Raw genomic sequence first — 16,855 nt, 5'->3', positions numbered from 1 at the left:
AGCGCCAAGAAAAAGTGGAGGAAAAGAAGGAAGAAGGGCAAACAATACACAAAAGCGGTGGCAAGCAAAAGGTCAAGGACTTGATGAAGCAGTTGGACTCCGGGCAGCATGATTGGGTTATTCAATCACTGGTCGAAAAACTGAAATCTGCTATATCCCAACAGCGAGAGCAAACCAGATCAAATATCCGAACGGAGGATGCATATGAGAGTAATATTTTCGATTTATCTGAAGAAGAAGATGAAGACAATATTGAAGAGCAAGAGGATACACTAACCGCTGTAAGGATATAGAAGGGAGGAAGACTAAAATCAAAACTGATAATGACGGTTTCTTAGCATAGCAACCAGACACCGAAGGAACCGTCAGCAACTTTGCTACGTGCATTTCTCAACATCATTCGATTCCTTCTACAGCAGAGAGGACCGAATACAGATATACAGCCGGAAGATGTAAAGAGAGCGCTGTATCGAGGAACTGAAGCCACGGAAGACCAACTAAAAGAGGTGGCACGCATTATCAATTTCCTACGACCATTCGTGCCCAGACGAGATGACAAGAACGTATTACCGCAAATAAATGTATTCAATGGCGCCGCGGTGGCCACACTTGCAAACAAAGTTGTCCTCCTCTTCCAGCCATAGCAGAATCCCTGGATGATGTTTCCGAACGTGGAAAAAGATCAGTCATTGCACCTCGGCGCCGCAGGATTATACAACATCATGTCGAAGACCCATATATTACGATATGATGGAACACCGATCACGGACATCAAGACAGCAACATGAATCCAAAGGATGTATTTTGGAACTCTTTGACGTTGAGAAGATACAAATATTGCTTCAAGAACAAAAGCTGCAGCCGATGTGGCGATTATGCTACATTGACAAGTATCGAATACGAGTCATCGGTTACAAGATTGTACGAGCTAACCACAAACGGAAGCGGAAGCGGGAAAAGGATGCTGCACAAACAAAATCAATTTAAACGGATGAAGAAAGCGACCGAATTGAACAAGAGATGGAAGAGTTAAGCTCTGTTCTGAAGAAGAAGAAAGCTACAGTAGCCAGTTTAAGACGTAAACTGACAATAGTGGAGAAGGAGAGAGCTAATGCCGGCAACAAACCGAGAACAGCAGAACAACATGGCTGGAACAGAACCTCATATAGCCAATTGAAAGAAGCACGCGGGAAAGCCGATTCTCTCTATCTAGTGATCCAAGAAGAAGAGGAGACCATTGCATCGAAACAAAACAAGCTATATCACCTGAACAGAAAGCTGAAAGGCCAAAATGCCCCTCTACCTTCCTCCAACAATTTATCTGGTGAAGGTTTGGCACAAAAACTCCTCTATGAGCATTTGCAAGGACAACGGAACGTCGGAATCACGGGTATTGATCCTGGCCGTGTCACCACCGCAACGATATCTACAAGGAGGATACGATCTCTATTTGAAGACAATCAATCGCTTTGAAGCTTTGCAAGAGGATACTGATCAGATTGCTGATATCGATACTGACGTTGAACGTTGCCCGAAACCAGTAGAACTCAAAACAGGGTTGATCGAAAATGCTGCCTTCCGAAAAGTTCATCGAGCGCTACGGGACCAGGGACAAGAAACAAATGTCAAGCAAGCTAGAGCCAGGGAGTTCCGAGAAAAGTCTTTCTATCAAAAGTTCGGGCCCGGTATTCGAAAAGAAGCAGTTTCCAAAGAAGCAGAGAAGAATATCTCAGTATCCATTTCCTCGGTAGCTGGAAACCCGTAAACAGCAGAGTCAAAGGTCATGCATGTAGTGGAAGTCTGAAAAAGCTCGAACAAATCCTCAAGGCACCTGAGCCAGACAAATTGTACACCATCGATGAATATAATACAACAAAGACATGCGGATATTGTTTCAAGAAGATCCAGATCCACAAGTATCGTCGGGACGATAAATTCGTCAAAGTCAAGGCCAAGATGTCTTTCTGACATAGTACGACATACCACTTGCAGCAGAGACGCTGCCGCAGCTTCCAATATCGCGCTTAGTGTTATCTCAAGAGCGCTATCAGATGATAACCAACCTTTTCCATGCTTCCGCCGTGGACGAAGTAAAGACATGAGATTCAGTCTCACTCAAAAATTTCAACTTGATTGCGGCAGAACTAGGCTAGTTACTGACCGTAGCCTCTCGAGAGGAAAAAATTTGGGTAAGTCAACGTCGGTACTATATTATTCTGATAGCTAATGGTGGTGCAAATAGCTTAGACCTCATTTTTGGGTCCGAGTTGGGTGCGTTGATCGGCCGTAAAGCCCTAAGACTTGTCGGACACTGGATTTTGAAAAGTACGCGTAACACTTGCTCTCCCCTTTCTCAACGGCTCACATAAACTCGATTATTCCAACGTCGACATGGCACGAAGATACGATTCACGGACAACTATATTCTCACCTGAAGGTACAGCCAACTTCGCTCTAGTGAAACAAGCGCAAGTGTCACTTAGCATGCGCAATGCTAGGTCGTTTATACCAAGTCGAATATGCCATGGAGGCCATTTCACTGGCCGGCATTGCTCTTGGCGTACTTGCAAAGGACGGCATTGTGATTGCAGCCGAGAAGAAAGTAACCTCAAAACTGCTCGAGCAAACTGCTTCCGCTGAAAAGATTTACAAACTGAACGAGTACGTGTACCTTTCTCCAGAGAGAGAACGCGCTGACGGACACGACGTTAATTTGCTTACAATTGATTCTTGATAAACTAGTCGAATGATTTGCGGTGTAGCCGGTATGACTGCAGACGCCAATATTCTTATCAACTGGGCTCGATCAAGCGCGCAGAGATATCTATTCACATACGACGAAGAGATTCCGGTAGAGCAGCTTGTACAGCGTCTATGTGATTTGAAGCAAGGATATACACAGTACGGTGGTCTGCGTCCATTTGGCGTCTCGTTCATCATTGCAGGCTACGATGATCACTACGGTTTCCAGTTATATCACTCGGATCCATCTGGAAACTACGGTGGATGGAAGGCAACCTGCATTGGCGCAAACAATGCTACTGCACAGAGTATCTTGAAGCAGGACTATAAGGATGACATGACTCTTGAAGATGCAAAGGCCTTGGCTGTCAAGGTTTTGAGCAAGACTATGGATAGCACAACTCTAAATAGTGAGAAGCGTAAGTACAGGGTTTGCAAGGTTCCAACAGAAATCATCTATATTGACAAGCATTTCGACAGTGGAGTTTGCAACCATTCGTTTGGTAGATGGCAAAGTCAAATATGACCTGTACACCCCAGCAGATATCGACCAGTTGTTGAAGGAACAGAATGTAGGAGCAGAAAAAATGGACGAAGGTCAATAGTTTCTTTATTTTACACCAGTAAAGAGAGGATATCAAGGAAAATAGTATCATTTTCCTATTTTGAGGAAATGTAGATTGCAGCTGCACCGCACAAGAGAGATGTGAATAAGGACGAGACAAAATTGACCTATTCCCGATACTTTGAGCAGACAGATCAAAAATAGCATCGGCTGCTATGTTTGTTTACCTGGTGGTTATCGAGGACATCCCAGCCGCTGATGGCAACAGCACCGTTCTGCCCATCCTGTACAACCATCTTTTGTTTTTCAGAATACCAGGTCTTTTGCACTGTAGCTCCAAGTAAGGAATCAATCAACGAACCGCCAAGGCCTGCCAGTGAACCGATAATGACAAATTCCCAGGGCAAACCGTGGCATGGCTGTTGTATAACCAACGTCATTGCTCCTACTAAGCCCATTGTCGCTCCTCCTGCCAACGATGCCGCTAGCCCCAACGCTGATACACCACCGTTCGTTCCTGGGGGAACCTTCTGGAAAGTGATAATTGACGTGGGCCAAGACTTGTTTAGAATTCCCAATTCACTAGCCCACTTCACAAAGAAACAAATAATGTATCATTGTTAAGTGCTCGTTGAACTTGGAGCCTTACAGCATAGTAGTACTCACGGTATCTCCAGCACAGCATGCATAGTGGCTACCGCGTACATAGTTCGTAAAAGTGAGACAAGTTTCGGATCACGGCGTCATGGAGATATTTACCCGAGGTACGCCCAGAATAACGCCGTACTCAGTGGTGTCTGATCGAAACAATCGATATCTCCTCGGCTTTCAAAGAGATATCGGTACGCGACAACGGCGACACCTCCAGTGAGACCATTGCACAATACCTGGACAAGTGTGCGTTCGCTCGATTTGTCAAAGTCTGCTTCTAGCTGACGTTTGCGTTCTGCTTTATACTTCATGTTTTGCATTGATTTGGGTAACAATTCCTTAGTATGTTGGCATAGCATGTCTATACAGTATATGTGTTTTCACACCTTGGTCAGCTTGGAGCTAGCAAGAAAGAACGCGATCAAAATGGCGGTAAAGTATGCGAATCTCGAGGAGAATGTTGCCATTCCCAGCAGGAATGCTGCGGCTTGCCCATCAGTTGACAAGGATTTTTTTCGGCGGGCGTGAATGACGAGCAAGCTCGACAACGCTGCCGCAAAGATAAACGCGGACATGGGATATACGACGTGATCGACGCTCTCTTGCGGCAATGGAATACAATTTCCCGGATCGGAGCCAAAGTCTGATAGCGTCCTATCTTTGGTAGCCTTCATCGAGCACAACCCTATTTTTTTTTCTTCCTTTTCCCCTTGCACAAACCTATCTTGGCTCTTAGTTCCAGGAATCCTGATACCGTATATAAATACTCATTTTCTAATCCCAAGCTCTAAATATTGCATCCCATAAAAAAGGACAGGATCGTCCCGCCGAGTGTGAACTTTTTAAAAAGGCGTCATACCATTTCGGGAAATCCGAAAGCTCACGCTGCATTGACGAGCATAAAACCCCTCCTTCTTTTGTCTTTTCGAGTTTGGAGGGTGGCAAACCTGTTTCATGATACGGTGCTGCATAGCCGTAGATTATGTAAGCAATTTGTTTACCTGAAAACAAACGAGAAGGGATTGACAGGAATAGCAGTAGTGTAACTAAGGGCGACGACGACTGGCGGCCACAATGAGCAGCATACGACTCAAGTTCAAATCGTTGTTCAGCCGCAAGGCCAAGGCGCGGCTAGAGGAAGAAGAGGAAGAGGACGATCAGCAGCAGCAGCAGCAGACACAACAGAAACTTAAAAAGACGGAATCGACCTCGTCGTATATGCAACAGCGCCGCAAGATCTATGTGAACATGGAGCTGCCCAAGTCAGAGTTCGATGACAAGGGTCGGCCGATCGGGCGTCACTTTGTCAGCAATCGCGTACGCACAGCAAAGTACACGCCTCTGACGTTTGTGCCGAAAAACTTGTTTGAACAGTTCAGAAACGTCGCCAATTTATACTTTTTACTGCTTGTGATTTTGCAATGCATCCCGACTTTTGGTGTGGTCGAGCCCGCTGTATCTGCCCTTCCACTGATTGCTATTCTTGTTATTACCGGTATCAAGGATGCCATAGAAGACTGGAAACGTAACCAAAGCGACGCCCGCGTGAACGGCGCAATGACACTGACGTTAAGTCACTGGCGAAATGTCAATGTGATGGATGAAACGCGTCACAAACTGTATCCATTCTACGTTGTTATGGGTTTCTTTTGTATGCTTGCAGGCATGGAGAATAAGTACGCACATGCCTACAGAATGTCCACGAGCCGCAAGAAGCCTGCAAAGAGAGCTAATCTACCGGATGATACGAGATCGCTTACGGCAGAGCAAGCTTCATTGTTACTTTCGCCTTCACCATCAGCTACTCCTCGGCCTAACGAACTACCAGTACCAAAGGAATCGACAAAAAACAAAAGTCTATTATCCGCGGTACGCCAGCGGTCTGATACATTTCGTTCAGAACTTTCAAACATATTCAAACCACCCAAGCGTCAACCATATCGCCCAGGCTCGATACCACATTCAGTCTTGTATCGTACGACATCGCACGAATCGACCATTCGACGACGATCTTCATCTATCCATCCGGGAGGTATAAGATGCTCGGACCTGGGACCCGGCGATCCACCTGCACCTAAATGCAAAGTGTGGTGGCAAGAAGTAAAGTGGCAAGACGTCAGTGTGGGCGATTATGTGATGATGCGCAACGACGAGGATGTCCCGGCCGATATCGTAATTCTATCAACATCTGAGCAAGACAATTTATGCTATATTGAAACCAAGAACCTGGATGGCGAAACCAACCTGAAAGCTCGTCAGGGGGTTCCCGCAACCGGCGGCATCCGAACTGTTCATGATTGCGAGCGCGCTCAGTTTTACATCGAAAGCGAACCACCGCATGCCAACCTGTATCAGTACAGCGCCGTCTTGAGATGGGATATCGACCAACCTGAAGGTAACGAGAGCACGGTATCTCATCAAAAGACTGAGGTCGTCACGTACAATAATATTCTGCTACGTGGATGCGTCCTGCGGAACACGCAGTGGGTGATCGGCATTGTTGTATTTACGGGCGATGATACCAAGATCATGCTGAATTCTGGCCGCACGCCCTCCAAGCGTAGCAAGATACAGAAGAAGACCAATCCACATGTATATCTCTGTTATACCAACTCCTAAAGCTTGTATTATTTACCTAACGATTTTATTTAGGTTATTGCAAACTTTGTAATTCTTGCTATCATTTGTATTGTCAGTTCTATCATCGAAAGTATCCAGTTTTACGGCAGTGGATCATCGCAGTATTTTGATTACGGAATCCGTGGCACTGACCCTCAATACTCGGGGTTCTTGACATTCTGGTAAGTACACAAATATATACATATAATCAATGTAATTAATTAGCTATTTTGCCAAGGGTGACCCTCATCTTGTATCAAAATCTTGTACCTATCTCGCTATACATTTCGGTTGAAATTGTGAAAACATTGGCTGTAGGTTTGCAGTATGGCAGCAGATCACGCTTGCTGAATTTATATGATTAACATGCTGATCATATTTTCGATTTAGGCATACTTTATCTACGCCGATATTGACATGTACTATGAACCAATTGATCAACCGTGCATTCCAAAGACATGGAATATCTCGGATGATTTGGGCCAAATTGAATACATATTCTCGGACAAGACGGGCACGCTGACGCAAAATGTCATGGAATTCCGTAAATGTACGATCAATGGTGTCTCTTATGGACTTGGTATGACGGAAGCAGCAATGGGTGCTCGGATACGACAACAGCAAGGCGAAGAAAAAGTATCTGAGGACGTCGATCTGGAGAAAGCCAAGCAAGAGATGTATGAGAAGCAAGGTAGCATGTTTGAAAACAAACACGTTGGTCCCAGCCCTACGTTCGTGGATCCCAAATTATTTGATGATTTAAAGCAAGACGATGCCCACTCGATAGCAATTAAGCATTTCGTATCTTCGCTTGCGCTGTGTCACACGGTAATAGCCGACAGATCCGATCCAGAGAATCAAGACTATATTGAATACAAGGCGCAGTCCCCGGACGAGGCTGCACTGGTGGCGACAGCGAGAGATCTGGGCTTCGTCTTTCTCGGACGTGATGCTAACACCCTAACGCTGGAGGTCATGGGCGAGACGCGCAAGTTTGAGTTATTGAACATTATCGAATTCAATTCGACCAGAAAACGTATGAGTGTCATCGTGCGGCCACATGACAGCGACCGCATCCTGTTGCTTTGCAAAGGTGCAGACTTAGTCATTTTGGAACGCCTCAACAAGGACTTTAGACAGCAAAAGGATCTGGAAGAGTCACAGAAGCGCTTAATTGAAAAAACCAACCAAGATCTCGAAAATTTCGCCAATGAGGGTCTGCGAACGCTGTGTCTCGCATATCGTTTTATATCACAACAGGAGTACGACAAATGGAACCGCAAGTACCACGAAGCTAGCTCAAACCTTTACAACCGAGAGGAGAAGATGGATGAAGTGGCTGAAGAGATCGAATGCAATATGCTCTTGATGGGTGGCACTGCTATCGAAGACCGACTCCAGGAAGGCGTACCTGAGACGATTGCTGAACTAGCAAAGTCCGGTATCAAACTCTGGGTGCTTACAGGTGACAAGACAGAAACAGCCATTAATATCGGCTTTTCTTGCAACCTGATTACCAACGACATGCAACTGCTGGTTGTGTCGGCTCAGAGCAGGGAAGAAACAATAGAGCAAGTGGAATCAGCTCTGCAAGATACAAATAGGGATCAGCAGCGTGCGCTTGTTATCGATGGAACTACTCTGAAATACGCGCTCGAACCCCAGAGCAAAGATAAAATGCTTCGCCTCGGTATGCAATGCGCCAGTGTCGTGTGCTGTCGTGTAAGCCCGAAACAAAAGGCACAGGTCGTGATGCTTGTCAAGAAAGGACTGGGTGTCATGACACTCGCTATCGGAGACGGCGCAAACGACGTTTCCATGATCCAAGCAGCCAACGTCGGTGTCGGTATATCCGGCCTCGAAGGCCGTCAGGCAGTCATGGCTTCCGATTATGCCATTGCACAGTTCCGGTTCCTCAGGAAGTTGCTGCTCGTCCACGGCCGCTGGTCATATCTGCGCATCTCGGAAATGATCATGGGATTCTTCTTCAAGAATATTGTGTGGACTTTTGTGCTGTTTTGGTATCAAATCTTTTGCCAGTAAGTCATAGTGACAGATATCTGTTAAACTCATACGCAGGAGCTGACGCTGCACTGATGTTACTTAGGTTCTCTGGCTCCATGATTTTCGAGTATACGCTTGTGACATTGTATAACTTGATCTTCACTTCGCTCCCTATCATCTTTCTCGGTAAGTTTCCAAATAACTGCAAAATCGACGAGAGTTAAATGCGAATCTGTGCAGGCATCTGGGATCAGGATTTAGATGCCAAAACGAGTTTGGCGTATCCTGAGCTGTACAGGATGGGTATCCGGAATGACAAGTTCAAAGTGTGGCAGTTTTGGGTAACCATTTTCGACTCGATCTATCAATCGGTTGTGTGCTTCTTTTTCCCGTACATGCTCCTTAAAAGTGGAACATACGACAAGCAAGGATACGACGTGAACGGCATTTACGAGATTGGCACAATCATGGCTACCATTGGAGCCATTAGCGCCAACTTCTTTATTGGCCTAGAGCTGTATAGCTACACCTGGATACAGATTGGTATCATTGCATTGTCTATCCTAGTCCTTTACGCGTTCATATGTATCTACGCGCAGTTTGCAACGTTCATCATGGCAGGACAGGATCGATTATTTGGTACAGGTTACTATTGGCTCATACTGTTGCTGACAATCGTGACATGTTTCTTGCCTCGTTTCGCGGTCAAGTACTATATAAAATTGTACCATCCATACGACAATGACATCATTCGAGAAATTGAGCTGGTGCAGCATCGCGGACGCGTCGCACGCAAGGCATCCGTCTCCGAGGATACCACACATTAGCGGCTTTCCGCGTGTATTTCTAGTCTCTCCTTTACACACATTTACACACACACGACGATGCATAACTTATATACTAGAAATTGTACATGTAATGTAATTGTATATCCCTGTTTGTTTTCAAGAGTAATCATTGTGCCAGACTGTGCCTTTTGGATTGCGTTCCGGAGTGTGCGGCTCAAATAGGCCTTCTACAAATGTTTCTCTAATGTGACAGTCGACCACACCTTCCGCAAATAAGCTGTAGTCTCTCCAGAAGCTGCATCCAGGTTCTTTGCCGTGACGACCAACGGCGTGCAATGCGAACTGCGGTGTCTTGCGCAAATGGCTGGAACAAGTGGTTAAAATAGGCGCTTGTTCCCACGGTCCCAATTCCATGGCATGCTTGTCAAATTCTCCTCTGTCTCGTCGCTCCATTCCATAAGCCGCTCCCTCACCCGCAACCTTTTAGCACTTACCTGAACACCTGGCCCAGTCCAAAGTGGTGTTTGCTGAGCAGACTTAGCGTCTGAGGTTCCTTGACCGCAACGATCGAGTCCGCTTCGTACGCGAGCTTATCACCAAAGAACATCAAGATCTTGCGTTCAAAACGCATGTTGAGCAATCGAGTTTTCTTTGCGCTGCCGTTTTCTTGTTCTTCTTCAGCCTCGCTCGAAAACGGCGATGACTCCTCATCTGTTGTGTCCGGTGCACTGCAGGGCACAAGCTCATTCTTTAGAATCTGGACCCGGCTCGGTACGTTGAAGTATGCTGATAACAGTCGCTGCAAGTTGCCGTTGGTCTGCAGGACCATTCGTTCCAGAGGAGAGAATTCCTCTGGCAGCTTTAGAAACACCTGCGACGCAGTAACTTCTCATCATCAATTAATTCACGCATACATATCGACAGTACACAGTTGAGATAACAGTCTACATACGTTCTTGTTCAAAATGAAATGGGATGTGGGTATAATCACGCGCAGCCTCCGGTTCAGGGATCCGGAACGGCGTGAGCGGCAGAGCTCGCCCCGATTTCTTCTTATGCTTTGTGGAGTCCAGGATGATGAAATTAGTGAAAGATACAAAGGTTTATGCGAAAAGAAGGAATGGAAACAAAAACCGGCCGGGTCCTTTCATATTGTTTGATTTGACGGAGAAACTTTTAAGGCCATTGCTGCTGCGCTTTTTGTTCTTTGTTCTTTTTACTACTGCTACTTATTCCAGCACCAAAAGTTCCGGTACCAATGGGGCATTATTTGCCATACTAGTCGTTAGTGCATCGCTGCTATCGCACGCTGTCCCTATTAGCCATTCTTGGCCCAGCACCTGCGCCTGCGGTGGTGGCTGGTAGATTTGGAATGGTGGATCGTCCTGCCAGAGGATCAGTGCGTCGTTGTTGCAGGAAAGCGTGCCATTCGGATTGGGCGGTTGCCACAGCAACGAAGAATAAGAAGAACCAGCTTCAGGGAACGACGTTTCGGTTACTTGCGACGCAGGGCTATCGTTACTCGGTGTGAGTTGCGGCGGCGGCGTTGTTGCTGCCCAAAAGTTGAGATACGGCGGCTGAAAAAAATAGTATGGATTAGTTATCCAAGGCAAATAGCTGCTGCTGCTGTTGCTGCCTGGCAACAACTGTTGCATGGACGTAACCGAAAAGGAAAAACTCGATGGTGGTGGCAAAAAGGAAGAAGGAAAACAAGGAGCGGCAGTGGCCGTGTTTGCCATCGATTCCGTTGCGGCCGGCGTCGTAGTAGACTTGTTGCAATCGTCGCCCTCTTTTGCCGCGGCCTGTTTGTTGCTATGGCGCTTTTTCGGTGTATACTTGTACCCAGGATACCTAGCCAACATTGTCAATGATAAAAGCATTTGTTGCAGAGGATGAACGTTGTAGACCCACTTTAATGAATGCTCCTGTTTTGCCTGCTTTGCTTTTTCAATGTACAGATCCTTGATATACTGCGGTTCTTGATGCCACCATTTTGCCACAAGCTTCGAAATATCTCGATGATTCATTGTATGATTCGGGTATCGCTCTCCGATCTGCTTTTGCTTGTCGAGACGATATGCAAGGAAACAATTCACGGGTCGAGGTATGTGGTGCTGGTTCCGTCTGCGCACACGTTTGCGCTTGGACTTGTCCTGCGGCGCCGCCCTGCGCTGTTCTTCTGCGAGCCGTTCCACGTCTTCGTATTGCGTGCGATCCAGCGCACCTGGCGTAGGCATTGGTTCAATGCGATCCCAGTAAGGCATAGTGTATTCCTGCATCGTAAATATTTGTGCAATGAAATGAAAGATTACAATCGTAACGAAAAGGAGTGTTAGGGAGAAAGGAAAGGAATTGAAGATGGTGGTATAACAAACTAGCGACACGAAAACTGTATTTAAGTAAAACGATACACCAAGCGTACTCTTTGTTCTTCTTCTACTGTAAGATTTTGGTTGGAGGAAAAGAAATGCGTGTGTGTAAGTGTGCAGGAAGAAAAACAATGATCCCAATGTCCATTCTCTTTCAAATCTTTGCTTGCTCCTGATGTTGTTGTTGCTGTCCTCCTTGTTGCTGTTGGTTGTTCACCGCTTCACACAGCGCCTTGAGGTCCAACAATGCGCGCTTCAGTGCATCTGCGAAAGCTCGGGCAGTTACCGTTTCTGGCACCTTTTTGCACTCGATGCCAAACTTGACTAGGGTCGGTGCGGCCATGTAGTTTGCTCCGTAGCCGTCTACAGCCGCGGCGCCGAATCCGGTGCCCATGATACGGATGCCAGCCTGGAGACCGGATGTAGAAAGCCGCCATGTTTGTGATTCTTTGAATATCGGATCCTCGAACATTGGGTGCATGGGCGCCTTGTTCCCATTCATCACATGATCTGCGTTCAGGATACGGAGCACCATCAGATGCCTATCGCAAGCACGTCCTTCACTCGCGATTTGCGTATACTTCCGATGGGATGCTGTTGCCTTCACTAGAAGATCGTATTTTGCCTTGGCCTATGTAGTTTTGTATGCTTCTAATTAATCAACTTTAGCACGAACGCTTTCTAATATTGTGATACTTGCATCCAGTTTTGGATTATCGAAATTTTCCACGAGCTGCTTTGTATCCACGCTGCATGTGCGAATAGTATCGGTGCGGCCACGAAGATACTTCCGTGTGGAACCAGTTTCGTACGTCGCGGTGACTTTGTTGTGCAGACGATAGTATGCGATCTGCAGTACCATTTGATAAAATGCATCTGGAGGTAGTCGTCCGGTTTTCTTGACCCAATTGGTGCCAAATTCCTCAAAGATTAAAACGTACGAGTCGGACAACGCGGATGTCTTGTCGGCAGCGATTTGTGCCTCAGCAATGTAGCGATCTATTACAGTGTCCGTTTTGAAGACAAGCAATTGTGCGTTGGACTCTGCAGCAGCATCAGGCTGGATCACATTCGGATTCCAAGGTCCAGGGCAAGGTTCCTTGAGCGCGTGATCCCAGGCCCAACTAACGGTGAGCGCATCGCAAGGCGAATGCTCGCCAGACAAGTGACATTTTCCGTTGCTCTCGACGACAAACGTGATAGACTTGTCGAACCATCGGTTGTGTCCTCTGCCGCCCTTACCGCACAGGGCTGTCTTTGTCCACGAACCGAGGTCTGCGCCCTGGCTGTAATCATCCAAAGCAATCGCAAACAGCGCCGACTCTATGACCGAGAGCGATGCTCGATTGACCGGATCCAGAGTTAACAAATGGTTGCGAGCATTTGCCCAATTGTCTCTGTCCCACGAAGTCAGAAGGGGTATATTCTCTTGCTTTTCCTTCAAGTTCTGTGCGTGATGCACGATTGCTAGCAGGCCACTAATAGTAGACAAATAAATAACGATTAGCGTACCTTGAATTCGGGAGATAAATGTTTAAAAACACTTGCCGTTCTATTTCATCAACCGTGTACCGTTTTCCATCCGGATGATAAACAGTCAACTTGTATACATGGTTCTGAACCAAGACTACAATGTGATTTGTCTTTGACAAGTCTTGTTGGATAATTCCGTCGCAGTGAGGCAACGGCACGCGGGTGATGCCGAAGATCCGGGTATATTGCCACATACACTGCGGCTGGTCCTTTTTCAACATGTCAATAGGCAATGTCTCGCTACAAGCAATGTTATTTGTTACGAAGTCGATGGATTTCTGTTTCTAGACGACCATTACCTTTGGATGAACTCCTTGTACTCCAATGACCGGTATGCCAAGTGCGCCGCGCGCCGAATTTGGAAAGCTGTAAAACGGCCTTCCTCCCTTACACCATTGTTCGACAAGAGTTCTTGAGGATGGTGCGCATCATCCACGCCGAGCATATACCAGTTACTGTTGACCATCAATGGATCACGCCATTCGAGGTAAGCTGTTGTAGTAAATAGCGAATTCATATGCGATGTTAGCCGCCAACTGCCGTGTTCCCACACTACAAAGCATTGGTATGTAACCTTAACCTTTTCTGAGCCAAAAGTTATCCTCCAGCCAGTTGTTAGGCGACACTCGATCAATGTCGACAAGTCGTTGCTGCAACGACTTGCCAAGCTCGCCGGATACAAAATCAACTACTAACTTCTTGGTTCTCGCGTGCTCCTCTGGTGTCTGCAGTGGCAGCAGGGACTTTAAATACAGAGCACATGATTCTTCCAGAGAAGGTACCGGGAGCCTTGGAAGCTTATGCTGCAAGGAAAACGTGCCAGGCATAGTGAAAAGAGTAGAGAAAAAAAAGGAGTAGGGAAAAGAGATAAAAAGTGATCACAGTTCAGAACGTACCTGCTTTTATTTGACATGTGATTCTCGCATGCAAAGTCCAGTGTCTGTCAAACGATTTGTTCAACGTCGCAAATATTTTAAGTACACAAAGAAGAGTATTTGCTACATGGATACTATCAGATTTAGTTGATGGAGATATGGCTTTAAGTTTTCATAAGGAGCACATCGTTTAAACAGAACAATATTATTTTAAATGAACATGCTGACAACTCATATAACTTGATCACATGATTTCTTTCCTAGCGGGCGAGTAATACATACATTCTTCGAAGCTTCTTTGTGGCAGCAGCGTAAAGACGAAGAGACTATCAAACTGTCCATAGCGTCAACTGATTGTCTTCCATGCTACGGAATTCCGCAATATATTTTAGCATTTCTACTAAGATCACTTTAGCTATATGAATTAAAGCTGTAGTACTAGAGCACATAATCGAAAAGGTCCCAGTATTATGCATTTGGTTGTGAAGGTGGAGGAGGCAAGGGAGGCAAAAGTGGGGGACCCACTATTTCGTGACTGAGCTGGATCTTCAAGCTTTCTCTTCCTTTCCTGCAATTCGGCCACGTATATTAAAGATCCAGCTTCTATAGAATGGCATCCTTTAAAGATCGCACCAATGAATTCCACTCGATGGTGGATCGTATACGCTCGCGGAGCAGCACCAGTGCACTCGAACGACGGTCGTTACTGTCCTCGCCAAAGTTTAGTAGCAGCGCTACTTCATCTACCAAACGACCAAAGAGCGAATTCTCCCTCATGGCTGCAGAAATCAGTCGCAACATTACCAGCACAGCAGGCAAACTCGAGAAACTGACAAAGTGTAATGTCGCCCAACTTTAGCAACCTTGAAATACTTGAGAGATATTAATGACGAACGTTACAGTGGCCAAACGAAAGACTCTGTTTGACGATAAACCAGTTGAAATTGGAGAATTGACATTCATCATCAAGCAAGATATCGCCAAACTCAACAAACAGATCGCCATGCTGCAAGAATATACAAAGAGCCAAAAGTACCCTTCCAAGCAGGCAAATGAACATACATCAAACGTCGTAGTAGCCTTGCAAAGCAAGTTGGCAGATACCTCCATGACCTTCAAGGATGTGTTGGAAATTAGGACAGAGGCAAGTAGAAAAAGAAATGGGGAATATGCTTACATTTGTGCGTATCTTTTCCTTACCTGAGTTGCCGATGTAGAACATGAAAATGTCCAAAGATAAACGAGATCAGTTTTTGTTTTCTCAAGCCGAGCAGTCAACGGATCCGTCTCTAGGTGAGAAGATGGTGCAAGAAAGGAGGAGAATAGTTTGACTCATGAGATCAATCGTTTAGTAAGCTCACCATTGCTGAAATCACGGAGACGGAACGAAGGAAAAGAGTCGCCGGCGTCGTCAGCAGCAGCAGGGACCGATTACCAGCCTCATCTCTATGAAGAGAAGGAATCCACGTTATCACTCGGTATACCAATGATAACATCCGAGCAACAGCAAGAACAGCAGCAGTTGGTGCTTGCGGAGCAAGATCGGTACATTGAGAGCAGATCAACTGCCATTGAGAGTATAGAAAGTACGATTGCAGAACTCGGTAGCATCTTTCAGCAGCTTGCAACGATGGTCGCTGAGCAACGGGAGACTGTGCAAAGGTGATTATTACAATCTCTTTTCTTGAGGAGAACAGTCAAATTGACACTTTGATCGTAGGATCGACCAAAACACAGAGGATATCGAAATGAATGTGATGGGAGCGCAGAGAGAGCTTTTGAAATATTATACCAACATTAGCTCTAACCGATGGCTAATGATCAAGATTTTTGCCACTATTATTTTCTTCTTCTTGTTATTCACATTGATCATGTAAAATATATACTATATACTATATTTTCTTCTGCTATCGGAAGCCGGCCATGGAACCCATCGAGCCCAACGACGGCGGTCCCTCTGCAGCGGCGGCAGCAGGATGGTGATACATGCGTGGCTGTCGCAGTGAGCCAGAAGGAGGGCGACTGCGATATCCATACGATCTCGGCGCGGCGTCAATGTCGGGTTGGTAGTCTTGGTACCTACTTGACCATCCGCCAGCCCATTCGTCCGCGAACGACGGCGGTATGTAGCCTGACCGGGAAAGCGGAGCTGGAGGATGATGATGATGCGTTGCTGCATGTGGAGGTGGCGGCGGTGGAGGAGGAGCAACGTGTGGCGGTGGCGGTATAAACATGTCGTAATCGTCGTATGCGGCAGGATGCGGAGGAGGAGGTGGTGGTTGTTGCCGCCGTCGTTGGTACCGCGGCTGGAATGGATAGACACGTATCCTAGGTTGCCGATGAGGAGGAGGAGGATGGTGAGGATGGTATGGCAAGAAATGAGGCGGCAGATATCGATAATACTCTCGCGGGTCTAGGTCTTCATCATCATCTTCGTCCTCGTCCTCGTCGTCAACATCCTCATCTTCCTCGTCGTATCCCTGTGCTCTGCGGCGTAGCCTTCCAAAATCTTGGTGTTGATGGTGATGGTAATCTAGTTCCTGATCGTCCTCGTCCTCAACAGCCGAGTGGTAACCCGATTGATTTTGCTGCTGCCGTTCAGGTGACTGAGGTGCCGAGTAACTTCGCTGTCGTCTTTGAAACGGCCGTCGACGAAACGGGAAGGATCGAGGTTGCTGCTGTTGATGATGATGAGAAGATGACGAAGAA

The 16,855-nt window shown here is 46.4% G+C and overlaps 8 protein-coding genes across 8 annotated transcripts; 3 read left to right on the top strand and 5 right to left on the bottom strand.

Annotated features, from left to right (window-relative positions):
- Positions 1-83: 83 nt before the first annotated feature.
- Positions 84-3,347, top strand: VTP01DRAFT_3198 (uncharacterized protein; the record flags this gene model as incomplete). Its single annotated transcript, XM_069381742.1, has 11 exons — positions 84-281; positions 339-599; positions 682-921; positions 1,279-1,407; positions 1,457-1,747; positions 1,810-1,916; positions 1,996-2,189; positions 2,248-2,325; positions 2,499-2,661; positions 2,743-3,161; positions 3,223-3,347. 11 exons carry the CDS (start codon positions 84-86, stop codon positions 3,345-3,347), a joined length of 2,205 nt encoding a protein of 734 aa, XP_069236845.1.
- Positions 3,348-3,402: 55 nt separating this feature from the next.
- On the bottom strand, positions 3,403-4,632 carry VTP01DRAFT_3197 (uncharacterized protein; the record flags this gene model as incomplete). Its single annotated transcript, XM_069381741.1, has 5 exons — positions 3,403-3,474; positions 3,535-3,897; positions 3,974-4,001; positions 4,067-4,263; positions 4,345-4,632. 5 exons carry the CDS (start codon positions 4,630-4,632, stop codon positions 3,403-3,405), a joined length of 948 nt encoding a protein of 315 aa, XP_069236844.1.
- A 400-nt stretch (positions 4,633-5,032) lies between these two features.
- On the top strand, positions 5,033-9,408 carry VTP01DRAFT_3196 (uncharacterized protein; the record flags this gene model as incomplete). Its single annotated transcript, XM_069381740.1, has 6 exons — positions 5,033-6,550; positions 6,611-6,759; positions 6,816-6,891; positions 6,968-8,616; positions 8,685-8,767; positions 8,822-9,408. The coding sequence occupies 6 exons, from the start codon at positions 5,033-5,035 to the stop codon at positions 9,406-9,408; spliced, it is 4,062 nt and encodes a 1,353-aa protein (XP_069236843.1).
- Positions 9,409-9,525: 117 nt separating this feature from the next.
- Positions 9,526-10,198, bottom strand: VTP01DRAFT_3195 (uncharacterized protein; the record flags this gene model as incomplete). The annotated part of the gene is made up of 2 exons (XM_069381739.1): positions 9,526-9,805; positions 9,864-10,198. 2 exons carry the CDS (start codon positions 10,196-10,198, stop codon positions 9,526-9,528), a joined length of 615 nt encoding a protein of 204 aa, XP_069236842.1.
- A 400-nt stretch (positions 10,199-10,598) lies between these two features.
- Positions 10,599-11,648, bottom strand: VTP01DRAFT_3194 (uncharacterized protein; the record flags this gene model as incomplete). The annotated part of the gene is made up of 2 exons (XM_069381738.1): positions 10,599-11,220; positions 11,281-11,648. The coding sequence occupies 2 exons, from the start codon at positions 11,646-11,648 to the stop codon at positions 10,599-10,601; spliced, it is 990 nt and encodes a 329-aa protein (XP_069236841.1).
- Positions 11,649-11,892: 244 nt separating this feature from the next.
- On the bottom strand, positions 11,893-14,098 carry VTP01DRAFT_3193 (uncharacterized protein; the record flags this gene model as incomplete). Its single annotated transcript, XM_069381737.1, has 5 exons — positions 11,893-12,369; positions 12,439-13,216; positions 13,287-13,511; positions 13,571-13,763; positions 13,852-14,098. The coding sequence occupies 5 exons, from the start codon at positions 14,096-14,098 to the stop codon at positions 11,893-11,895; spliced, it is 1,920 nt and encodes a 639-aa protein (XP_069236840.1).
- Positions 14,099-14,756: 658 nt separating this feature from the next.
- Positions 14,757-16,023, top strand: VTP01DRAFT_3192 (uncharacterized protein; the record flags this gene model as incomplete). Its single annotated transcript, XM_069381736.1, has 5 exons — positions 14,757-14,985; positions 15,049-15,290; positions 15,364-15,439; positions 15,499-15,808; positions 15,867-16,023. The coding sequence occupies 5 exons, from the start codon at positions 14,757-14,759 to the stop codon at positions 16,021-16,023; spliced, it is 1,014 nt and encodes a 337-aa protein (XP_069236839.1).
- A 30-nt stretch (positions 16,024-16,053) lies between these two features.
- VTP01DRAFT_3191 (uncharacterized protein) lies at positions 16,054-16,824 on the bottom strand (the record flags this gene model as incomplete). The annotated part of the gene is made up of 1 exon (XM_069381735.1): positions 16,054-16,824. A coding segment is annotated over one exon (771 nt), but the record flags the coding sequence as incomplete, so codon positions are not given.
- Positions 16,825-16,855: the final 31 nt, after the last annotated feature.

The sequence above is a fragment of the Rhizomucor pusillus genome, assembly GCF_041956525.1.
Source record: "Rhizomucor pusillus strain CBS 183.67 unplaced genomic scaffold VTP01scaffold_15, whole genome shotgun sequence".
Taxonomy (NCBI): Eukaryota; Fungi; Mucoromycota; class Mucoromycetes; order Mucorales; family Lichtheimiaceae; genus Rhizomucor; species Rhizomucor pusillus.
This window is presented reverse-complemented; position numbering and strand designations above follow the sequence as displayed.